The sequence below is a fragment of the Oryctolagus cuniculus genome, chromosome 2, assembly GCF_051225735.1.
Source record: "Oryctolagus cuniculus isolate XC-2025 breed Fujian yellow rabbit chromosome 2, ASM5122573v1, whole genome shotgun sequence".
NCBI lineage: Eukaryota > Metazoa > Chordata > Mammalia > Lagomorpha > Leporidae > Oryctolagus > Oryctolagus cuniculus.
Window position 1 is genome coordinate 20,512,704 of NC_142868.1, and position 18,548 is coordinate 20,531,251.

General features: G+C 50.0%; 1 protein-coding gene across 10 annotated transcripts in view; it reads left to right on the forward strand.

Moving 5' to 3' along the window:
- The first annotated feature begins 17,420 nt into the window (after positions 1 to 17,420).
- The window catches only part of ZCCHC4 (zinc finger CCHC-type containing 4), a 61,408-nt gene continuing 60,280 nt past the window's right edge, over positions 17,421 to 18,548 (forward strand). For all 10 annotated transcript variants that reach the window (XR_001795666.4, XR_011386205.2, XM_089327023.1 and 7 more), the window contains exons 1-2: positions 17,421 to 17,650; positions 18,290 to 18,408. Coding sequence is in view for 8 of the 10 variants with exons in the window: in XM_089327023.1 (XP_089183149.1) it covers positions 17,524 to 17,650; positions 18,290 to 18,408 (246 nt within the window). In the remaining 2 variants the exon portion in view is untranslated. The remainder of the gene's footprint in view (positions 17,651 to 18,289; positions 18,409 to 18,548) is intronic.

Consider the following 18,548-nt stretch of genomic DNA (forward strand, 5'->3'; position numbering starts at 1 on the left):
ATCCTCCGCCTTGCGGTGCCCGCACACCAGGTTCTAGTCCCGGTTGGGGCGCTGGATTCTGTCCTGGTTGCTCCTCTTCCTGGCCAGCTCTCTGCTGTGGCCAGGGAGTGCAGTGGAGGATGGCCCAAGTACTTGGGCCCTGCACCCCATGGGAGACCAGAAGCACCTGGCTCCTGGCTTCAGATCAGCGTGGTGCGCCAGCCGCAGCGAGCCGGCCATTGGAGGGTGAACCAACGGCAAAGGAAGACCTTTCTCTCTGTCTCTCTCACTGTCCACTCTGCCTGTCAAAAAAATAAAAAAAAGAAAAGGTAGTGTTTTCAACATACAGTTCTATACTAACTGTAGATCGTATAGACACACACACACACTCAAAGGCAAACCTTCACCTTAACCACAAACATCCACCCGAAAGAGCTTTAAAAAGTTCCAAAGAGGGGCCAGCGTGTGGTGTGGTGTGTTTAGCTGTGTTAAACCACTGGCTGCAATGTTGGTATAGCAGTGAGCGTCAGTTTGAGTTGTGGCTGCTCTATTTCCAATCCAGTGTCCTGCTAAGGCACCTGGGAAATCAGGGGAAGATGGTCCAAGTACTTGGGCACCTGAACCCACATGTGAAACCCGGAAGAAGCTCCTGGCTATGGCCTGGTCCAGCCTTGAACATTGTGACCATCTGAGGGGTGAAACAGAGGATGGAAGATATCTTCCCCACCCTGCCTCACCCCACTTCACCTTAACTCTACCTTTCAAATAAATAAATAAATAAATAAATCTTTTTTTAAAAAAAGTTCACAAAAACTAAAACTAGGAGAAAATCTTAGTGACCTTGGGTTTGCAAAGATTTCTCAGGACACAAATGACACACCCCAGTATTTTAAAAATGGTAAGATGGATTTTTGCCATAAAATTAAAAACCTCTGATATTTAAAAATACTTTTAAGAAAAAGAAATTTGTAGCCACAAGCTGGGAGAAAATGTTTGCCAAACATATCTGATAAAGATTCTGTATCCAGAATTCCAGAAAGAGATCTTGCAACTCAAGAATATTCCTAATCAAGAAACAAAGAGTTAACAGACTCTTTCCAAGAGAAGATACGGAAGTGGACATTAAGCACGTGAACATATGTTTAATATTAGTCATTGTGAAAGTGCAATAGTAGCAACAGAAGAGTCGTGGGGTGGGCATTTGGCACAGCCGTTAAAATGCACACGTCCATTGCTGGAGAACCGAAATTCAAGTCCCAGCTGCATTCCCGCTTCCCAGTTCCAATTCCAGCTTCCTACTAATCCTTGTCCTAGGAGGTAGCAGCAAGGAGGAAAAAGGAAAGGAATAAAAGAGAAGGAAAGGGAGGAAGTGAGAAGAAAGGGGAAGGAGTGTTCATGGCAGGCTTTTTAGGAAGGATGGGGGAAAGAAAGGGGGAGACTCAGGGTTGTTTTTTTTTTTTTTTTTTGTAATACTCTAGACTGGAAACAACACAAATGCCCACCAGCAGGTGAAAAGATGAGCAGCATGAGAATCCACGCAACAGCGTGGTGTGAGCTGATGGACACAGCACAGGGATGAATTCCAAAATCATGCTGACTGATGAAGGAAACCACACATCTCCTATCCCTCTTCCTCTTCTAAGGAGCGAATCATACTGAATTAGACCCTCCCTCATCCTTATGACCTCCTGTAACTCTAATTACCTTTTAAAAGGCCCTGTTTCCAAATACAGTCACATTGAGGGTTAGGACTTCAACAAATGAATTGTGGCCGGAAACAATTCGATCCCCAACACCAACCAAAGCAAAAAGATGTTAGGCACCTACACGTGCGTTAGCCTCCACCCTCACTGTTCTTCTGGTCTACCCTGACAGCAGATTGAGATAGGAGAACCCAGTCTTCAAACTCCAAGTCTTCTCCCACCTTTTTATTTTATTTTATTTTTTGACAGGCAGAGTGGGCAGTGAGAAAGAGAGACACAGAGAAAGGTCTTCCTTTTACCTCCAATGGCCGCCGTGGCGGGCACGCGGCGGCCGGCACACCGCGCTGATCCGATGGCAGGAGCCAGGTGCTTCTCCTGGTCTCCCATGGGGTGCAGGGCCCAAGCACCTGGGCCATCCTCCATTGCACTCCCTGGCCACAGCAGAGAGCTGGCCAGGAAGAGGGGCAACCGGGACAGAATCTGGTGCCCCGACCAGGACTAGAACCCGGTGTGCGGGCACCGCAAGGCGGAGGATTAGCCTAGTGAGCCACGGCGCTGGCCGTCTTCACCCACCTTTGAATGATTCCCGAAGTGAGTCTGATAGGCTGTCTCCTTATTTAGTGTTGGAGCTTTTCAACCTCGATTTCTAATAATTATTTTGACTACCAAGATACACTTCTTGCTCATTACTGGTCTGAGGGTTCTGTTCCATGTAGTTGTGAACAAAAAAAAAGCTCATTTCTCATTTATGGCAGATACGTGCATTTGCTGTTGTAGCCCCTTTTTTGTTTCCTAAAATCCCAACCTGAGTGAATAATAGTTTTTATGATAGGTGTAAGTCTGGACTCAAACATTGAGCACTTATTGTATGCCAGAGCCTCAAAAAAGTAGTAGGAATACAAAAATCAGTAAATAATGATTTCAGCTCTTGGACTCTTCAAATACTGATGCCCTGCTATGCAACCCACCCTCTCACGCACACACTACTATTATTAGAAAAACACTGGGCTCATTTTTATTTTAAGGCTTATTTAACAGGCAGAGAGAGAGAGAGAGATCTTCCATTCATTGGTTCATTCCCAAAAGGACCCCAACTGCTGGTTCTGGAAAGCAAAGAGCCAAGAACTCCATTCTGATCTCCACATGGGTGCAGGGATCCAAGCACCTGTTGCCTTCCAAGGTGAATTAAAAGGAAGTTGGATTGGAAGCAGAGCAATGAGGACTCAGACTGTCACTCTAATAAGGGATGCCAGCACCACGTGCAGCCCTTGGAGTCGCCTTCCGAGAACGTGAGTACTTATTCTAGTAGGCCTTCAAGGAGATGGGGCAAATTCACACCAAAACCCTACTCAAGCTCTGTTCAGGAAGGGGTTTGGGAATTTATGGTGTTTGAGTAAATGGGGTGTAGCTGGGTAAAACTAAAGGGCAGGCGAAAGTAGGTGCAAAGGAAAAGGGAGTGGAAAATTCGTTGAGCGCGTGCCTTAACAAATCACACCTCTGCGTGCATCACCCGGCCATCCCTGGGGTGTGTCGTTTTACATTGTAATCAACCAGAAGGCAACTGCCCCGTCAGTCTGAGTTGATCCCCACAGATTGTAGTTACGACATTGGTTGCAGACACTTCTGTCTGCTTCTATCGGGGACCCTAAAAAACTCAGCTGATTTTTAGCAAAGATAACTGTTATGGGATAGCAGGTACCATGCAACAGGCAAGCCAATGACTGTTAAGGGCTGTCAGTATGATAGGCAATGAAGGGGAGTTTGCTGTTAAGCAAAGGGAAAGAGATCCTGATTGCACGTTCAGAGTAAGGTAAGATCCAGATGGAGTTCCAGGCTCCTGGCTTTGGCCTGACCCAGCCCTGGCCATTGTGGCCATTTGGGTCACCCATGTGGGTGCAGGGGCCCAAGCACTTGGACCGTCTTCTGCTGCGTTCCCAAGCCATTAGCAGGGAGCTCGATTGGAAGTGAAGCAGCTAAAAAACTGGCCCCCATAGGCAATGTCGGCATGGCAGACGGTGGCTTCATCCAATGTGTCACAAAAATCTCCTCTCTCTGATATCATTGTGGCTTGGGTTGGCATTTTCCTGGTGACAAGTGATATTGAACGTTTGTACATGTGTCTCATGGCCGTTTGTATGGCTTCTTCTAAAACATGTCTATTCAGGCCCTCTGCCTGTTTTTTAATCCGGTTATTTGTTTACTTACTGTTGAGTTTGTCTGACTTTCTTCACTACTTGGAGTTAATCCCTTACCAGATGTATGATTTGCAAGCGTAGTCTCCCGTTCTGTAGGTTGTCTCTTCACCCTGTTGTTGTGCAGATGCTTTTGGTTAGACGTAATCCTGCCAATTTCTTTTTGTCTTTGTTACCTGTGTTTTGGGTGTCATGTCCCAGACCGATACCACGAGCTTTTCTCCTGTTTTCTTCTAGTAGTTTGACAATCTCAGATCTTTAGATCTTCCATGTTGTCGCTCCCCGTCTTCGTGGAGGAACGACACTAAACCCTGCCTAGGTTTCATATCCGAGTCACGGCACCATTATGTCGCTCCCCCTCTTCGCGGAGGAACGACACAGGACCCTGCGCTGTTCTTTCATCTGCTAGGCCCTCCCCGGGTTTGCTGCTGGTTCTTCTCCGGTTGGCTACCGTCCCTTCCACCTCCGTGGAAGGGCGGTTCCCCCTAGCCACTTTCCCCACTTCCGCAGGGGAGCGGCACACCGCCGGCCGGCTCTCTCGGGGGCTGCTCAGATGTTCCTCAGGTGTTCCCCTTAGATGTTCCTGGTGCATGTTGTCTCTCTCCTCCTTTATAGTCCTCTTCCACCAATCCCAACTCTGCTACCCACACGCCGAGTACGCTGCTCTCCTCCAATCAGGAGCAGGTCCTGCTGTTTATTGGTTGAACTGGAGGCAGCTGTGTAGAAGCTGTTTTCTCCTCTCCCAGCGCCATATTGTGGGAGAGCAGATGCATAGAATAAGTCTTAATTCCAGTAACTTAGTCTAGTCCGGGTTGCTCCCCACACATGTAAGTCCCTCTCATTTTGAGTTAATTTTTACACATGATGTGAGATGAGGGTGTGACACTTTTCCGCAGGTGAATATCCAATTTCCCCAGCACAGAAGAGACTGTCCTTTCCCAATTCTGTGTTCTTGGCATCTCTGGCAAAGATCCGTGGTCCAAAAACGTGTGACTTTATCTCTGGGCTCTTTATTCTGTTGCATCGGTCCATATTGTTTTTATGCCAGTACCATGCTGTTTCGGTTATCACAGCCTGGTGGTAGTATTTTGATTTTCCATCAGGCAGTTGTACTAATCCCAGTTGTGATTGATACTAACGCAGCATAAAATCTTGGAGGGACCAAATGCATACCTCGCAGCAAAGTAGTATTTGACTTCTAATCCACTTCGAATCTTCTGAGCATTCTGTCACTGGTGTGGGCTGTTTTGCTTTTGGCTGGTACTTCTCAGGTGAAGAGCCCTTGATGTTCAGTGGTCCTCTTATGGGCCTGAGTATCTTAACCTTTATTCCAGGTTCTTGCCACTCCCAGAGGTAAGAATTCAAAGCAGATTTATAAATACAGAGCACAAGTGAGGGCAGGATTTACTTCAGTGACAGAGATGGGATATACATTCACAGGTGAGTGTAGACCACCACACAAGGGGTATACCCATCATGCATGAGGACGGAGAGTGGCAGGAGGCCAAAGCCCAGCAGGAAAGAAGGGCCCCGCCCATATTATCAGTCTGTTTTATGAGCTAAGGGGGTGGTGCGCTATCTGAATATACAAGTGGAGTAGAACTTAGTGTGCCTAAGGCTTTCTGGAGGTTTCATGGAGCCTCCACACAGAGTTTAACTTCCATGTGGCCATCGGGGCTGCTGCTTCTTCCTGGTCCCGGAAGAGATACAAGTGCATCATGGGAAAGTGGGCATACTAAATTGACAGGTAAGGAAATAGAGTTGCAATGCGGGGCCGGCAGAAATTGTGATTCCAACTCACCTGTTCCCACCTAATCTTCCCGTCTGGTTCCCCCATATCAGTCCCGTGAGCCGAACCATAAAATACATAACAAAAGTGCATTTATCTGAGCAAACTGCTGCTTAACCAGCATCGTCTTATTTAGTAAATAAATTCTCACTTATTTTAGAAGACCCATCAGGAATTCTCCAAGAAAATAAATCCTTAGGTTTTAAAGTTCTGTTCTGCCACTAAGCAATGCGAATAGATTTATCATCCGTCATTTCAAAATGCTGTAAACATACATTCTAAAGAATGTTTTTCTTCAATAAATGCTGAGTATGGACAGTACTCTTGCCAGTTCCCTTAAGAGTTTGGGATTTGGAATAGGAACCTGAGTTTAAATCCCGATTCTGCTCCATCTTAGCAAGGTGTCCTTGGGCAGACCTTGTAATCTCCCACGCCAGCTCTTTCTCCATGTGTCAAATACACGAGCTAATGCTTCTCCAGAGGTTTGCATCAGGATGAAATGAGGTATAGTTTGTGGGAAATGTGGTACAGAGTGTTTTCCTTCTACAGTCACCTGACGGAAGAGCCGCTGTCATCTGTGTGTATCGATGGCACTTTTTGATTTGGGGTTTGAGGTGAAGAAATAAGGCACACATCTTTGTTCATGGCTTTGGTTACTGCATAAAGGCAAAAGTGCACATGTCCGTTTCTAGATTTGCTATCATCTTTCTTGAAGCATTTCAACACATTTGGAATCCTAGAGCTATTTTGAAGTGGCCGTGTCATTACACACGTGGGGTTAATCAGACAATAACCTCAACCTGAGTCTGTGAGAAACGATGCGACATTTCCAAAGATAAACCTCTGGCACCTGGATCTAACTGGCGACATGCTAGCCTGGCAGTCGGTGGCCCGTGCTTCTGCGTGTCACCTTGTGGGTTTTTTTTTTTTTTTAGACCTGGACATTGAAAGCATGTGATTTCAAAAAGCAGCAGCTAATCTCTGTCAGCAAAGAGTTGTGTTTGCTCTTCCTGTGACTCCGGGAGCCCTGGCTGCTCCCCAGGCCCTGGTGACTCAATTCCCAGGCGACAGCAAAGTCTCCTGAAACCACAGAGGGCTGCAGAGGCAGCAGAGGGACCAGGTGGTCCTGCCTTGTATAAAAATCTAGGGCTGAGGGGAACCGGTGTAACCGGATGCTGATGCCCAAGGCTGGCTGAACACTGCCTTTTTTTCTCTGTGTGGCTCTGGGAACATTCCGGAAAGTTATTCTACCCTTCAAATGTTTGTTTTAGATTGCAATACTTAAAGGTAATCGGGAACTGCATTGAAAGCGAAGTGCTGGATTAAAACAAGGTGGTGACTGCCCTGGCGTAGCCTCTAAGCAATTACCTAACCAGCCGCTCTGGCTGGCTCTGCACGAGGTGCACGGTGCCCGAATCTCACAAGCCAGCCTCCCTTCCGTCTGTCTTGAGGGCAAATAGTAGTTCTCAGGACAAGCCATCCACCGCAGAAATCTGGTGTGGAAACAGCCTTTGAGCTCACTCAGGTAGATTTGAACAGAGGCTTGATGGTCTTATTTGAGCTTCGTAAGTCCGTGCTATGTACGTGCCCGTGTGTGTTTACTTGTTCAGGAGGGCAACCACGTATCAACTCCGTGCCTTGCCAGGCGTGTGCTCGGCATTCTCCGTGCTGCTCTGGACATCTTTCCCCTTTCTCCTCTGGTCCCCTCGAACCCTTCCCCCTGCTCCCTGCTCTGGGAGGTTGACCTTTGTGAGTGGCGCCATCAGCCACCTCCATGTCCCCTAGCTTTTTGCCATTTGGAGTGCCACAGTGTCTGAATTGCACCGTCACGGGAGTGGTTGGTGACTGTGGCGTGGGCCCCTACAGAAAGGGTGCGTTCAGTCCCCACACTTCCCGTCCCTCTCCCAAGCCCTCGCTTGCCCTCCTGCCGTGGTATGACGTGGCAGGCCACGTGGACGTCCGAGGCTCGCGAACCACAAGCCAAATAAGCGACGTTTGTAGGTTGCTCAGTCTGTGGTGTTTGTCACAGCAACAGAAACTGGACTGAGACGCGAATCCTCTAACAGAAGAGAGATCGGGGTCCCGAAGGCCAAGAGTGAGGTTACAGGATTCTTCACCCGGCTCCCTCCTTGTTACTCAGTGAGGCGGCTTCCCAGCCCCACAGGCACGCGTCCAGTCTGTGTCGCAGTCTTTCGGGGAAAAGAAAGGCTTTATCCTTGTGGCCGGCCAGCATGGAGATGGGTCACAACGCAAGTCTGTCTCCCCAATTGAGGTTCTGGGGAAAGTTTGATGGGACCCGGAAAGAGAAGTCGGGTTGTGGCCACCAGGGCTGTTTCTGATTGGTGGGGCCCACGGTAGGACCGTGTACCACAGTACGGTGCTGGGGGTGACTCCTGGCTAGACTTGGTCCAGACTCTTGTCCCTGTTGCAAGAAGGAGTTCAAGGAAGAGACATAGAGGTGTACAAGAAAGCAGGATTTATTTAAAACAAAGTAGAAAAGACACACTCAAGAGATAAGTGCAGGGGCCCGGTGTTCCCATCCAGCTCTTTGCTGATGTCCTGGGAAGGCTGTGGAAGATGGCCCACGTGCGTTGGGCACCTGCACCTGGGCAGGAGACCTGGAAGAAGCTCCTGGCTCCTGGCTTTGGATCAGCCCAGCTCTGGTGGTTGTGGCCATTTGGGAGTGAACCAGCAGATGAAAGACCTCTCTCTGTGTCTCTCCCTCTCTGTCTGTAACTCTGCCTCTCAAATAAATAAATAAAATCTTGGGGAAAAAAAAGTGTGGGCAAGTGAAAGACAGAAAAACAAAAAGCACTAAGAAAAAAAAATCCCCAACAAGGTTCAGCTGTCCTTTTTTTAAGTATCAGGAAGCATAAGGGTAATGTTTAGGGTGGGGTAATTGAATATTCAAAATGGGCAGTTTTTAGTGGAGCTTGAGTACCACCCATTTCTGAGCCCCCCACCCCTTTTTGGAAAAATCTCAGCAGTATCGCATCAGGTACATGACGAGAGTAGGAGTGTCAGCCATGGTAATTTTATTATAATGATATTATAATGATCTACAGGTCATCAAGGTTGCATCCTGTGGCCCTACGGTTTTGTGTGTGTGTGTTTTTTTTTCCCCAAGCTGGCCCTGGTTCTAAGTCTGTAACACTGTGGAACCTGCAGTCTAGTGCAGACCTGGCATCCCGCAGGCTGGCCCCGGGTTGGCCGGTGCCTGTCAAACCTCGGCTCCTCCCTGCGAGCTGGCTCCCTGCCCAAGCCACAGCTGTTGTACTCTTCAGATCCCTCGGTTCCTAAATCGATCCAGCTCCTCTGTTCCTGTGTATTCTCCAGCTTCAGCTTCCGGAGTTGCAACTTTGGAGCCAGCTGTGGTCGGTAGCTCATAGACCTCCTCGTTTTGTATAGGCACCGCTCGGCTGCTCCGTCCCCACCTGGTTAGGCCAGGTTGAGGGTGAAACCTGTAAAACAGTGTAAGAAATGGTGGTGGTGGGGGGTGTTGAGAGAAATCTGGTTGAGAGGTCAACAACCCAGCTTCCCCCTGAGGATGTCTTGGCCACGGCCCTGGTAGGGCTGCCCTTTCTACCTGCTTGTTCCCCTTGGGTACACAAACTGCTGTCTCCCCTGGCCCTGCGGACGGAAGGCTGCAAAGAGCCCTCGGGTGACGCCCGTTCCCTGAGTGGTTGACCTTCACCTTGCCCACAACCTGGCAAATAGTCCCTTGATGAAACACCCTTCCATGACCTGGGCGAGTGTGCCATCTGTGCCCTGCCAGGATCCTCAGTGTCACACGGGGGCTCTCATTGAATTCCCAGCCACTTCCTGGAAGAGATACAGATAATGGTTTGTATGGTGCACCTGAGGAAGTCCCAGGGATGTTGAAAACATTGGAGTTACGTAACCCGTGGATGGGAGAACAGGAGTCGAAAGGAAGGGCACGGACTCAGATCTGATCTGCACTGAACTCACTGAGCTGCGCTAGACTGCACTGAACTGGATTTGACTACCTCGGCGGTGGCCAACCGTGGTGGGCTCAGGGCCCCCTGTTTTATAAAACATACTGTTCAAGGATGAAAGTGTAATGGTTTGATATGGAACAACCTGGTTGGCTTCAAGTCTAGAACTAGGCAGCCCTTCACTGCACAAAATGAGTCCAGGTTCCAACAAGCAGGCAAGGGGCTGGAGGCAGAAACCAAAGTAGAAGGTGAAGTGTCATGTCCAGGTTACTTTCCTTGTAGGGCGGGGACAGAAGCAAGAGTGGAGCGGTAAGTGGTTGGTTCACACCAGGTTTACCTGTTCTGCATAAAGATGAAGGCACAGGGAGCCTCATTATCCCCAGGGGCACCGGCCTGTCTGGGAAACCTGGCTTTCAGCTCTTTCTTCTTGATTTTTCAGAAGGTCAGGTAAACAGCTGAGTTTCAGTTTGGTGACACAGACGTCAGTGGACGCCTTCCGTTTTAATCTTTAATCCATAACAATGGGCTTTTCTAATTTTTATTTCACTATACTTTCCAAACCTCCTTGACCTGAAATTCACAGGTTGTGTGATCTACCTAAATACCCAATGCTAAATAAAAATAAATAAAAAGGATACACTAAAAAAGGAGAATTACCTATAGTAAAACATACAAAGTTTTCAGTGTATTCTGTTTATACATTTATCCATTGTACATTATATGCATTTATACATCCTATGTAAATACTCAGGCATGACTACAGGGCTGTTATAATGATGTCATTGTCAGAGGCATGTCCTTACAATGAGTGCCTTTACATTTAAGATATGTAAGGCAAAGCTGATTTTTTTTCTGTATATATGTGACATCTTGGAACCGGGGCTGACATCGACTATTCTGGTAGAATCATTGAGGTAGATTAGAATTTTTGCTCAAAAATATTCAGCCTCTGAATCTGTATATATGAAATACATGAAATTTGTATACCTTAAATAAAATTTTTTTTGTTTTTTTTTCTTTTTTTAAAACTTTTATTTAATGAATATAAATTTCCAAAGTACAGCTTATGGATTACAATGGTTTCCCCCCCCATAACTTCCCTCCCACCCGCAACCCTCCCCTTTCCCTCTCCCTCCCCCCTTCCATTCAGATCAAGATTCATTTTCAATTCTCTTTATATACAGAAGATCAGTTTAACATATATTAAGTAAAAATTTCAACAGTTTGCACCCACATAGAAACACAAAGTGAAAAATACTGTTTGAGTACTAGTTATAGCATTAAATCACAATGTACAGCACATTAAGGACAGAGATCCTACATGAGGAGTAAGTGCACAGTGACTCCTGTTGTTGACTTAACAAATTGACACTCTTGATTATGGCATCAGTAATCACCCTAGGTTCTTGTCATGAGTCGCCAAGGCTATGGAAGCCTTTTGAGTTCACCAACTATAAAATTTAAAAAAAAGTGTACCTTCCTTCTTCCTTCCACCTCCACAGGAGAAGTGGCCTGCTTCTTTGTCACCCACTGCTTTTGGGCCTGGCAAGGTGCACTCCCTGGTTCGCCAGGGTAAGAGCTGGCAGAGTGAAATAAGCCTTGGAATGTGCTGGTCAGTGGGCCTTGCCTGCTGTCTCGGCCACAATCATGAGAGGAGAAGCCACTGCCCATTCTCCCTGTGGTGCCGCATGAGACACGGGGGCAGGTCCGGCCCCAACCCAAGCCAGGCACCAAGCCCGCCCAGCTCCCCATGCTTGCACGGCACTGCCCACCTGAGTGTCGTGTCAGCCAGCCAGCCCCCAGCTAAGCCGCCGATGCATGGGGAGAGTGGTGATGGCTGGGCCTTGGCGTGATACTCAGACACGATTATGAATATGACGAATGTAATTGTTAGGTAGGAAGTGGGAGATTGAGCCTAGGTGTGTGCGAGAAAGGTCTGAAGACCAGCACCTGCTGCAGCGGAAGCCAGCATTTTGGCTTTTAATTCCTGCTCGGACCCTGATAACCTCCCAGGACCCTGATAACCTCCCAGGTGCGCCCAGCCCGCCCCCAAAGGAAGCTCCCAGGGGAATTCTCTCTCCTCAGGACCAAATGGGTTCCCTGACCTGAGAACATGGGGCAAGAAAACCTTCTCAGACGCCCTAAGGGAAGCCCCTCTACTTTGCCTGCCCAGCAAATCTGGGGAGGAATTTGCTAATTTTCACCCAACAAACCCTTCCTGCTAGGACTCCCCATCCTTTGTCCTGGAGGAGAGGGGGAGGAGACTCCCTTAAAAACCTGGGGAGTCCAAACAGACGGAGCTCAGCCCTCTGCCTCTCTGCTGAGCCGCCTGCCCTGGTGTATTCTCTCCACTCAACCATGTAACCCCGTAACCTCGCTCTCCCCCAGTCCCAGCCGCGGGGCGCTCTCTGTCCCTTCCATCCTGACAGGTGCCCTATCCCCAGGAGAGCCTTATCACTTCCCCCTCTGTCTCAGGCCTGAATCCTTTCTTGCGTGAAGACAAGAACCGCAAGGCTTCCGTGGCCTTTCCCGCTGTGGTATTTCCACATGGATGCAGGAGATACAGGCCAGCTGGACTCAGAATAGCAGGAGCTATTACTGCTGGCCATGTGATTTCTCCTCAATGATGAGTGACTTTAACTGGACGAAACACAGCATAATTTCCCCTTGACGTACACAGTAGTTGCATTCCTGGAATATGCAGACATATTAACACTGCACAAGAAACACTTTGTGTAAATCACAGAGTCTAGGCTTAAGTAATTCTAAATAGGTTCTCATTATATACACACTTGTGTCTGAGCATTAGAAGTGTGTGGGATGGAGCTGCATTGTTGGTGCAGAGCGTTAAGCCACTGCCTGCCGCATCCGTATCTGAGCGCCGGTTCAAGTCCTGGCTGCTCCGCTTTTGATCCCGCTCCCTGCTACCGTGCCTGGGAAAAGGCAGACATGGCCCAAGTGCCACCCACATGGTGACCCAAACGGAGTTCCTAGCTCCTTTTGGGGAGTGAACCAGCAGATGGAAGAGCGCTCTCTCTCTCGCTCGCTCTCTCTCTCTCTCTTTCCTCTATCACTCCACCTTTCAAATAAATAAAACTTTTTTTTAAGAAAGTGCGTGGGGTATCCAGTGGGACTGTCCTAACCATTACAGCTCACTTAACACCCAGCTAGCCCTGCCGTAGACCCATCACAGGGAGACCAGAAACACTCCCATGTATTCCCAAAATCCCCCTCAGGTCGTGGCCTGACCCTTGTGGGAACCACCAGATCTGATGACCTCGTGGTTCCTTCCAGCTCAGATGTTCCCTGACTTTTTGAATCTGATTATCATTCTCATTTAGTTAATAAATATGGGTACATAGTAAACATCTACTATGGGCCAGCACTGTGACGTAAGAGAAACACAGGGCCCCATTCCTCCCGAAGGAGCGGGACCCGAGCCGGCCATTTTGCAGTCAGATGCTAATGAACACCACTGGCGTACACGCAGGATCCACGGCAGCACAGACCAGGAGCCTCACACCCAATCCCGGGCTCGGAGGCCCTCCCAGAAGGGGTGCTGGCTGAGCTCTCCTGGGGACGAATGGCTGCCCCAGAGGAGAAGGAGTGGGCAGCAGGTTCCATCCCACGACATCGGGTCCGTCTGGTGTACCGCAGAGACAGCAGCACAACCCTGGGTGCTGCACTTGGGGGGGTCTTGGTTCACGTTGTGGCTCAGCCCTAGTCCAGATGCATTGTGATAACCACACTCTGCGAACTGGTCTGCTCCTAGGAAGCCGACAGCCAGATTCGTGCATGACTTTAAAAAAAAAATTATTCATCCATTTGAAAAAGCTACACGGAGCAGCAGACGAGGCGAACTCGCTTCCCAAGTGCCCATACTGAGGGGCTTCAAGCAACAGAAATTCATCATCTCGCAGTTCCAGAGACGGGAGCTCTGAATCCAGGTGTCGGCAGGCCCACGAGCCCTCGAAGAGCTCAGTGGGAGAGTCCTTCCCTGACTCGTCAGCTGCTAGAGGCCTTCTAGAAGCTTCCCGGAGCCTTCCGCTCCTGCTGACCCCAGGTGCTTCTTGGTTAAGGGGAGAGAACTACAGTCTAGCAAAAGCTGCTTTTACGTTTCAGGGCATTGGGTCAGTGGGGTGGTCCCAGGAAGGTGACACGGTATCCAAGTCCTTCCCCAGCCATATTTTCCTAAGCAAGGTTTTGCATGGCTGGCTTTACTGTCAGAAATTAAAACAAAGGAGGTCAGCGCTGTGGTGTACCGGGTAAAACCATGGCCTGCAGTGCCAGCATCTCATAAGGGCGCCGGTTCGAGTCCCGGCTGTTTCACTTCCAATCCAGCTCTCTGCTGTGGCCTGGGAAAGCAGTAGAAGATGGCCCAAGTCCTTGGGACCTTGCACCTGTGTGGGAGACCCAGAGGAAGCTCCTGGCTCCTGGCTTCGGATGGGCGCAGCTCCAGGTATTGCAGCCATCTGGGGAGTGAACCAGCAGATGGAACACTCTCTCTCTCTCTCTCTCTCTCTTCCCCTCATCCTCCTCCCTCTGCCTCTCTGTAACTCTGCCTTTCAAATAAATAAATAAATCTTTATTAAAAAAAAAAAAAAAGCAGAGGGGCAGGTATTTAACACAGTGTTTAAGATTCAGCTTGGGGCACCCACACCCCATGTCAGTGCCTAGTTCAAATCCAGGCTCCGTTCTGAATTCTAGTTTCTTGCTAATGTTAATCTTGGGGGACAGCAGTGATGGCTCGTGTACTTGGGTCCCTGCCGACCACACTGGAGACCCAGATGTAGTCCCAGCTCCTGGCTTGGGCCTGGCCCAATCCCATTCGCTACAGGCTGGGGAGTGAAGAGTGGATGGGAGCTCGCTCTCGTGCTCTCTCTCTCTCTCTCTCTCTGTCTCTCTGCCTTTCGCTTATGTAGGCATTAAAGCAGAGAGGAAGTCAGGGGCTTCATACACATCTCAGCAGAGAGTCGGGATCTGGAGCGGGAGGAGTCTTTGTAGAATTCCCTTCTTGTTGCTCGTCTGGCCTGACAGCTTCCCCTGAGGGCTGACGTGGGGGTAGCAAGGTAAAAGGCAGCTGGAGAGACCAGGTTCCTGCACAAGGACCAGAGAGGAAGGCGGTGGGGAGAGCAGGCAGGCCCGCAGGGATTGTGGACAGATAGCATCCCTGTGCGTTAGGGCTGCCAGCCTTGGGGGACGGTGATGCGCCCAAGCCCGTGTCCGCTGGCCTGGGGAGACAGAGCAATTTCTGGTTCATGTGTCTGCAATCAACATGCTCTCATGGAGCCTTCATGTTCTCACCGCCCAGGTCTGCCGTCCTCAGCTTGGCTTCACACTAAGGCAGGTGGGCAGTGTTGCCACCGGCCATCTGGTCAACCCAGTGAACAGTGCTCCTATGGTAGCCTGTGCACCAGGCCCCAGCCCTCAGCTTCTTCCTAATTCTCTACCTTCACCACGGGGCTGGGCGATGCTTGGCCATGGGACTTGCTTGAACGGAAAGAATGAGATGGGAGGGACATCGTGACGGTTCCAAGGCTAGCCCTCAGGAAGCTGGTCTGTTTCTGCCATTGCTCTCTCGTGCATACACCACCGCCACAGGGAAGCTATGCTGAGGCCGACCTGCTGGTTCCAGGAAGAGGATGGGGCGCACACAGAGCAGAGCCGGGTTACCCCAGCCACGTGAGCCTGGATCAGTCAACCGCCATTGTGTGAACCAACCCTGGGCTGCATGGGAGAGCGGAACCCTCTGACTCGGGTCGTGTCAACATCAGGGATGCGACAGAGAGGACACAATCCTAACTGCATGGCTTCTTTCTCAGCGGTTCCAGCCAAGGCCCAAGTCGCTGCCCCAGGCTAGCCCAGGCCGTTCTGCCTTCTCTGTGCCTCTCAAACCACAAGGCCCCAGCTGGGGCGGGGCTGCCACCCCCGGGGCAGCTAAGGTTCTGTTCCCAGAAGGCAAAGCAGATGGTCCCGTGACCGCTGTAGAACACGCCTGTGGCCTCAACCGCCTTCTACACAGGAGATGTGGGGATTGGGAATGTTCCAGAGCCACTTGCCTCTTCTGTGGCTGAGGTCAAGGCACGACGCGTCTCGAGCCTTCCAGGGAGCTCAGCGGCTTGCTCTGGCGCTGTGCAGAGTCCAGGGACCGAGCTCCGTGGGCGGGGGCCACCCCAGCTCAGGTCTCTGCCTGTGGCTTCGGAATCTTGCCGAGTCGCGCAGCGCCAAAACCGCCAACCGCACACACTCCTAGGCAGAGTCCTTCCACTGTATTACTCTTTTTCAAAATTATCTTAGCTGTGTCCATGCCTTTCTGCATAAAGTTCAGAATAATGTTGTCTACATTTTCAAAAAACTGTGGCTGGGATTTTGATGGAAACCATGCAAACCTGTATGTACCGAACTTGTATTTTTATTACATTTAGCCCTTTAATTTATAAACACAGTCTCTCACTACATTTATGTAGATCTCCTTTGACTTCTCTTTTTTTTAAAGACTTATTTATTTATTTGAAAGACAGAATAACAGAAAGACAGAGGCAGAGAGAGAGAGAGAGAAGTCTTCCATCCCCATTTGGCCGCAACGGCCAGAGCTGCGCTGATCCAAAGCCAGGAGCCAGGAACCTCTTCTGGGTCTCCCACACGGGTGCAGGGGCCCAAGGACTTGGGCCATCTTCTACTGCTTTCCCAGGTCGTAGCAGAGAGCTGGATTGGAAGTGGAGCAGCCGGGACTCGAACTGGCGTCCATATGGGATGCCAGCACTGCAGGCAGCGGTCTTATCCACTATACCACGGTGCCGGCCCCTTGACTTATCTTTAATTGGCATTTTGTAGTTTTCGGTTCACAAGTCCTGCATATTGTGGTAGATTGTTTGAACAGCTATAGATGGTATTCTATCTTTAATTTTAATGTTCGTGTGATCATTGTCTGTATATAGAAATATATGTATGCTTATTTCATATCCTGCAACCTTGTGGAACTCACTTTAAACTGGAATTTTTAGGGCCAGCGTCGTGGCTCACTTGGCTAATCCTACGCCTTCAGCGCTGGAATCCCATATGGGCACCAGATTCTGTCCCGGTTGCTCCTCTTCCAGGCCAGCTCTCTGCTGTGGCCCGGGAAGGCAATGGAGGATGGCCCAAGTGCTTGGGCCCTGCACCCGCATGGGAGACCAGGAGGAAGCACCTGGCTCCTGGCTTCGGATCAGCATAGCTCCGGCCGTAGCAGCCATTTTGGGGGTGAACCAACGGCAGGAAGACTTTTCTCTCTGTCTCTCCCTCTCACTGTCTGTAACTCTACCTGTCAGATAAATAAATAAATAATCTTTAAAAAAAACCCTGGAATTTTAAAAAATGTAGATTCCTTAGAATTTTATGCAGAGACAATCACGCCATCGGCAAGTAGGGACAGTTTCGTTCTGATGCCTAAATGCCAAGGGGTGTGCAATTACATGGGTGTGCAACGTACAATCGTTGCACAGAAGTCCGAGAACAGTGTGGCTGTGACGCTGACAAAAGGAGGCTGTTTCCATCATTTCAGCCACGGCAGCCGTTCCCGCTGTTTCTCAGCGGCTGTTGGTGGTGGCGCTGCCGGTTTGGACTTAAATCCCGACCCAGTTTTTGCTCTCTGGGCTACGGAAGACCGCAGGTACTCAGAGCGAGACAGAACACAGGTGATCTCACCGCGCAGGTCCAACGTGCGGCCTGCCAGCCCTACCGCTAGGGGCCGCTTCGGAGCAGCCCCGGAGGGCCGGGCCCTGGGTTTCGGGGCGTGGCCTCCGCGGCCGCGGGAGCCAATTCCTCCAAGGCGCGCGGGGGCGCTGTGAGCCCTCGGACGCTCGGCGCCGCTCTTTCTCCTCCTCCTCCTCGATTCGGACTGAGGCTTTCGGGACGGCGGCGGGAAGATGGCGGCCCCCAGGGACCAGCTTGGTGTTTTGGAGGCACAAGGGAGCAGTGGGAGACAGGGGAGCTGGGGAGTGAAGGTGGCGTTTCCCTCGGATCCTGCCGCCCCCGCCCCGCTCTGCCCTCACGGTGGGTCCGTGTTTGGGCCCAGCCTGGCTGCGGGGCTGTGGCGTCAGGGCCGTGGGGAGCTCAGAAGTGCGTTTGCTGTCCCCCAGTGTTGTGCTTTTGGCTCCAGTGCTGTTACCTCTCTGTTTTCAGGGCGGGGAATGGGCAGAGCGTATGCAAGGGAGAGGCGTTCTCGGGGATTTCATTGTTGGTTTGCTGTCTTATCAAACAGAAGAGTTAGGGGTGGGATGCGATGGATTCTTGCCTGGAAACGAGCCCCACTTTTCCTCTTTGAGAGGGTGTGTCCAAGTTAAAGCTCAGGGTTTCACTGAAAAGATGACCGCGAGGGAGATGGAGAGCGCTGGATTCTCAGGGCGCCTCCTTGCCCTTTAGCATCAGGACCCCGGTTCGTGACGGTCACAGCGCGGACAGAGCTAGACAGATGGTGGCGTTCTCCTTCTGGAGAGACCGGTTTTCAAAAATGGGCGTGTACTAAGTAGTCTGTGCCAGAAGGTTGTGACCGCAACAGAAGAGTTCATGAAATAGTGTTGACTTTAATTACGAAATGTTGTGCATAAAACCAAATCCCATTTTAGGGGCAGTGACTCCTAAGGATTTGATGTAGGCAATTGTTTGACATGTTTTTTCCTGTTCTGGCACTAGGACCCACTCTTCTGTTTGTAAAAGTGATCCAAGGGAAGGAAGAAACGCGGAGATTTTACGCCTGCTCAGCCTGTAGAGACAGGAAAGAGTGTAATTTTTTTCAGTGGGAAGATGAAAAGGTTTGTCAACTTTATTGAACGTTACATGAGATAAATGCCTTCAGGTAGATAAAGATACCAGGAGTTTTGCTTCAGGAGACTGGAGTCGTGTTAACTCAGCATTGGTGATGATGTCTTCTTCCTCTCTCAAAAGTTCTAGT